Source organism: Anolis sagrei, chromosome 1, assembly GCF_037176765.1.
Source record: "Anolis sagrei isolate rAnoSag1 chromosome 1, rAnoSag1.mat, whole genome shotgun sequence".
NCBI lineage: Eukaryota > Metazoa > Chordata > Lepidosauria > Squamata > Dactyloidae > Anolis > Anolis sagrei.
This window is the reverse complement of record NC_090021.1, coordinates 237,038,052-237,044,173: the sequence shown is the minus strand read 5'-3', so window position 1 is coordinate 237,044,173 and position 6,122 is coordinate 237,038,052. Positions and strand designations below refer to the sequence as shown.

Here is a 6,122-nt window from a genome sequence, read left to right as displayed (position 1 = left end):
CCATCGATCATGGTATCCTTCTGGGACTCTCTGGGATGGGTCTCAGGGGCACGGTTATGTCGTGGCTCCGATCCTTCCTGGAGGGTCGCTCCCAGATGGTGAAGCTGGGAGACGTCTGCTTGGACCCCTGGCCTTTGACCTGTGGGGTCCCGCAAGGCTCTATTCTGTCTCCCATGCTCTTTAACATCTACATGAAACCGCTGGGAGAGGTCATCCAGAGTTTTGGAGTTAGGTGCCACCTCTATGCAGATGACACACTACTCCTTTCCACCTAATTCCAAGGAGGCCTCTTGGGTGCTGGATGAGTGCCTGGCCGCTGTGTCTATCTGGATGAGGAGGAACAAGCTGAAGATCAATCCCGAAAAGACAGAGGTCCTCCTGGTCGATCGTAAACCTGGCCGGGGTATAGGGTGGCAACCTGTGCTGGATGGGGTTACACTCCCCCTGAAGCCACAGGTCCGCAGTTTGGGAGTCCTCTTGGATTCATTGCTTACGCTTAGGCGTCGGCGGTGTCCGGGAGGGCTTTTGCACAATTGAGACTCGTGCGCCAACTGCGACCGTACCTCGCGAAGGCTGATCTGGCCGGGGTGGTCCATGCCTTGGTCACCTCCAGATTGCACTACTGCAATGCGCTCTATATGGGGCTGCCCTTGAATACGGCTTGGAAGTTCCAACTGGTTCAACGGGGCAGCAGCCAGGATGTTAACTGGAGCCCCTTACAGAGAGAGGTCAACCCTCCTGTTCAAGGAGCTCCAGTGGCTGCCGTTTATATTCCGAGCCCAATTTAAGGTGCAGGTGCTTACCTACAAAGCCCTGAACGGTTTGGGACCATCCTACCTGCGTGACCGCATCTCCGCCTACGAACCCACGCGTTCACTGCGGTCATCTGGAGAGGCCCTGCTCGTGATCCCGCCTGCGTTGCAAGCACGTTTGGTGGGGACACGAGACAGGGCCTTTTCTGTGGTGGCCCCCTGACTCTGGAACACCCTCCCCAAAGATCTTAAACAGGCCCCTACATTGGCAGTCTTCAGAAAGAACTTGAAGACCTGGCTGTTCCGATGTGCCTTCCCAGAATAGGAATCCTCCAACAACAAGTCCCATAAGCACTTTATTAGAACCAAGATTGTTGCACATCGCACTCTGCACTTGCCCTATAACGCCTTATATACCACCTGTCACATCAGAACTTTTAATCTTGTACCCATTACTCTGGCCCGGCCCAGTTTTATTGTGTCTTAGTGTATTGTTTATTGCTTGTTGTTTATATTGCTTTAATTGTTTTTAATTTGCCTTAGGTTTTGTATTGCTATATTGTGTGTTGAGGCCTTGGCCTTTGTAAGCCGCATCGAGTCCTTCGGGAGATGCTAGCGGGGTACAAATAAAGTTTAATAATAATAATAATAATAAAATATCGGTTTGATTTCTATCAGAGTTATGCATCACAATGGTTATGTGGCTATGCAGTCATTCTTGCCCAGTCCCCATTTACTGGGAGACAGCCACTGTGATCAAGGGTCCAACCCCATTGCTTGGGATGCACTGAATGGCTTTCATCTCATGAGCAATCCTTCTTGCGAGAGGCAAAACCAGGGTCCCTGTCACAATCCCCTTACGCCAGTGATTGCTCGTTTGCAGGGGTGGGAATGTGCATCAGCTGCTTTCTAAGCAATATGAACAGATCCCATTGATCACAGTGGCTGTCAGTACCCACTTGTCTCCTATAATAGGGGGTGCATAGGGATCGTGCATGCTTAACTCTAGATTATACATTCATAACAAGGCTACGCATTTGTAGCTCCCCAGCATGATTCTGGATATAATCCTGAATGCTCTCTAAAAATTAAACTGAATACTAGAGTTACTGAAAACTGAGTTCATTACTCCACAAGCCATGGGAATTTGGGTTAAAAACTGGATTGAAAAGTTCTCTAAAATCTCTCTCCTAAACACATTACAAAATGATGCAGTTACAAATTCACCCATATTTTCTAGTTTTTTAAAAAAAAATCAAACAAATCTTCCTTTAGTCTGTTAGTTCTATATTCAGTTTACAAAAAAAGACATATGCTACTGGTAAATAAATTACATCAGAGCAAGAAAGAAGCTTCATAATATTAAAAACTATTTTCTAATATTTCTTATTGCTCCAATTCATGTTCACATTTTACCATTCACAATTTTTAAAATATCCTCATGGAATAAATAAATGCTTCAGTTACTCACACATTGGTGAGTGCACATAATAGGCTCTTTTCTTTTAGGTGGTAAATATAGATTGTATAATCAGGACCAATGAGAAAAGAAGGCCAGTGAGGTGTACCTATTTCTTTTGCAGAAATTTGACAAGTAATTGTATATCTTTGATAGAAGTTCTAATTTGTCCGCCCACTTTTTGTGCACTTAAGGCTATGCTGCAGGTATTTTCCAGCAACACTGTCCTCTGCCTAAAAAAATAATAATCAATGAACAAATTACATAGAAATAGCAAAAGTGATAATATTTATTGAAATCTACAAATCAAAGCAAAAACCATGTCAGCATATCATGCCGACAAAGATAGACTAGTTTTTAGGGCTGATAGTTCACAGCACTCAAAGTCAGGACCAACACTCTCTGGGTTTGTTACCAGCAATATCCAGTTATCTTGGCAAGATCTGTGTCAATAATTAGCAGCGTCAAACATTTTGCCTGTCAAAGCAATCTTCTCAATGCACGAATCTAGGTTGAATTAGAAGTCTAGTAATAGCTGCACACCTTTTCAGTACCGCAGAACTATAATACGTTGCACTTCTGTTGGTCAGTTACTATACAACGGATCCAGAAGAATCTGGAGTGAAAGTGGGATGATACTTTTTTAAATAATGTTTATTTCCCTCTCTTAAACTTTGATGTTGCAGAGCCACTGCCCTTTGCTTTCTTCTTGGCGGATCCCTTGGGCTCTGGCTCTTTGCGCTTGGCTGAAGTGATGGAACCTGTAATCTTGAAGAAGTCGTCGAGTCGGCCCTGAGTGCTGCCCTGGCGGCTCTTGTTCAGCCTCTTGACTCCATTACGGATTCTCTCCTCGTTAAACTGCTTCTCCCCACACATGAAACTGACAAGCTCTTCCTCATCTGGCTCGTTCCATTTCAGCTCCACAGCTTCTGCATCTATAACTTCTGGCTCCAAGAAGAGCTGTTGTGCCTCTTTGTGCAGCCAGTTCTCAGGCAGGGAGTACTTCTTGGTATCTATTTGCTGAATGATCTTTTCTATGCTCTTATGCTGTTTGATGAGCTCCACAGCACGCTTGGGTCCAATGCCACGGATGCTCTCACAGTAGTCACAACCCAGCAATATGCAAAGGTCCACAAACTCCTCCTGAGTCAGGTTCAGATCCTGGAGAATACGGCTCAGGTGGAATTCCTGAATGGGCAGTTTTTTTGCCTCACTGGCTGTAAGATGTCGCATTAGTACAGGGCTGCCAAAGGTCAAGCAGTCCATATCTTCAGTTGCAGCAGCATACACCTTATTAGCTTTCACCAGGGCAGCACAACTAGCTTCAGCCTCACCAGGTGCATCCACATAAGGGATGCCCATCAAGGTCAGCAGCTTCTTGCACTCCTCGTTGTGCTGCTTGGTGACTTTAACTAGCCTTTTGCTGAATTTTTCAACATTTTCCTCCTCGCCTGCCTCTTTGGCTTCTTGAAGCTGCTTCTCTGCTTCAGTTCTGCGTTCAGTGCGCTTAGCCAATTCACCAGACTTTAACTGTGGGGGCTTGCCATCAAAGACATAGACAGGCTTGAGGCCGTTTTCCACCATGCGGATAGTGCGGTAGAACATACCCATCAGGTGGCTTGTGGTCTCACCTTCTTCGTTCTGCAGCATATCAGCCCCTTGCCGTACAGCAATCAGGAACTGATAAATGCTCATAGATGCATCAATGGCCACCTTCCGACCAAAATAACTCTTAATGTCATTCTCTCGAATGGCAGCAGGAGCAATATCTGCAATCAATTTGGCCAAACCATGGATTCCCATTGTAGAAAACGGGAGGATAAATCTGACTGGAGTGAGAAACACAGGACAAACCTAGGAAGAAAAAACATTGGCATGAACTGAAAGTTTAAGTGAGCAGGTTCTTCTCTAAAAAAATTGGGCTATACTCTTTTTGCAGTTTCCTAAACATGACACAGTCCAACCAATAAATACATAATAATTCTTGCGGTCTTGGTTTTTAGGCTTGTTTCTGGGTTATTTGGGGGGCTGATTCAGAAAACTGCATTAGATAGACTGCATAAGCTCTAATTTCTTAAATTAGAGCTTTTCATAATTTTCTATAGACAAGCAGATGACAAGTGGCATATGACATATGTTCTGTCTCTCAAAAACTAGAGCTGATTGGGAAGAACTGATGCCATTGTTAGAATTGGCAGGTCAAATATACTCAGAAACAGGTTTAAAATCTGAGGCAACATAATGTGTGATGGCTAGTGTTATCAGTAGTTAATGAAATCTTTTGAATTCGGTCAACTACTTGTGTATAATTTGATTAAGTGATATTTTGAGGTGCTGAAGGAAAATAATAAAATGATTAATAAAAATTACATTTCTCTACTAAGAAAAATATAGGTTGGTAAAATGAGAAAAAACTTATGGCTGTCCATCTAGAGAACCCAAGAAAGGTAACTACTGGTAGGATATGGATTTATAAAATAGTTTTCAATAGTTAGGATTGTATTAGGAGATCTCTTCCAAAGGGAAAAGATAGGCAGCTTGGACATATAGCTGCTTTATTTGTATTTCTGCCCATATTAAAAGATAATTTGCATTCCTGCCCTTTCCCTTTATAGCAGGTCCCAAAATAAAAGTGAAAATTTGGGGGGGGGGGGGGGGGGAGAATCTAGCTAACGGTAAGAATGGAACACCTATCTTTCAAATGAGTTTGCACATACTCATTTTAGAAAATGTTAGAAAAAACGGTTACAGCAGCTATCCCCAGTTTAGTATTCTCTGTGATGGATTACAGAATCTGTCCTCATCCAGAACAGCTGTATGGTTTGGAGATGGTGTGTGTGTGTGGGGGGGGGGGGGTGTTTACAAGTGCTCCTCAATGTATCCATGCACTTTATGAGTTAATGAAATATGCTCAATTTGATCAATTAATTGTGTGCACTTTGGTTAAGTGATATTTCAAGGACCTGAAGGAAAAATAACTAAAATTTCGCTACTAAGTAAATTATAGTTTGGTAAAGAAAGAAAAACACTTTATGTCTATCCATCTAGAGCAGGCATGGGACAACTTGAGCCCGCCAGGTGTTTTGGACTTCAACTCCCACCATTCCTAACAGTCTCGGGCTGTTTTCCACTTAAACGGAAAAGGAAAAGAAAAGGATGGCCTGAGGCTGTTAGGAATGGTGGGAGTTGAAGTCCAAAACACCTGGAGGGCCCAATTTTGCCCATGCCTGCTCTAGAGAACACCAGATATGAGTTGTATTTGTTCGCTTATTTAGCAATTAAAGAATATATTTGGTATATTGAAAACAACTGACTAGAATATATAAATATAGTAGACTACTTTAACTGTAATGCTATAGTGTCATGGGAGTTGTAGTTTTACAAGGCCTTTAGCCTACCCCTCATCTTGCTGTTTTCCCCAAACTACAACTCCCAGAAAGCTATAGTCATGGCAGTTAAAGTGGAGTCAAACTGCATTCATCCTCGAGTGTAGCCGCACCTTTATTTGGGCACATCTTCAAGGTGGGAACTCAAGCCAGCAGCAATACGTACTACTAGTAACGTTGACTAAAAAAGTAATTAATGTCCTTATTAACATTACTGGTACTATTAAGGGGACAGGCCTAAGGCGAGCGCCAAGGACAGAACCCCCCATCTATCACTCCCCGCCTCCCTCCCTCGCGGGCCTTCTCCTCCGCGCACGCGCGCCAATGGCTTCCTTGCCTTCTCTGAGGAGAAGGAATCCCTTGCCTACCGACTGGCTCCTCTCTTTCTCCTCCTTCTTCAGTCTCTCCTGCCGCGCTGCACACTCTCCCCCTTTGACCGAACTTTGGCGCCTTCCAAATCTCGCGTCCCGAGATTCCGAGCACGCCGGGAAATGTAGTTCGTGTTCCGACCGTCCGCGTTCGCAA

General features: G+C 44.0%; 1 protein-coding gene across 2 annotated transcripts; it reads right to left on the bottom strand.

The window, feature by feature from the left end:
* Positions 1-2,476: 2,476 nt before the first annotated feature.
* FEN1 (flap structure-specific endonuclease 1) lies at positions 2,477-6,088 on the bottom strand. 2 transcript variants are annotated; one of them, XM_067462552.1, is made up of 2 exons: positions 5,935-6,088; positions 2,477-4,065 (listed from the first exon to the last, which is right to left on the bottom strand). In XM_067462552.1, exon 2 carries the CDS (start codon positions 4,012-4,014, stop codon positions 2,866-2,868), a length of 1,149 nt encoding a protein of 382 aa, XP_067318653.1. In that variant the 5' UTR covers positions 4,015-4,065; positions 5,935-6,088; the 3' UTR covers positions 2,477-2,865. The 2 variants fall into 2 exon arrangements, with proteins under 2 accessions (XP_067318653.1, XP_067318651.1); XM_067462550.1 differs by having other exon boundaries at positions 5,966-6,087.
* Positions 6,089-6,122: the final 34 nt, after the last annotated feature.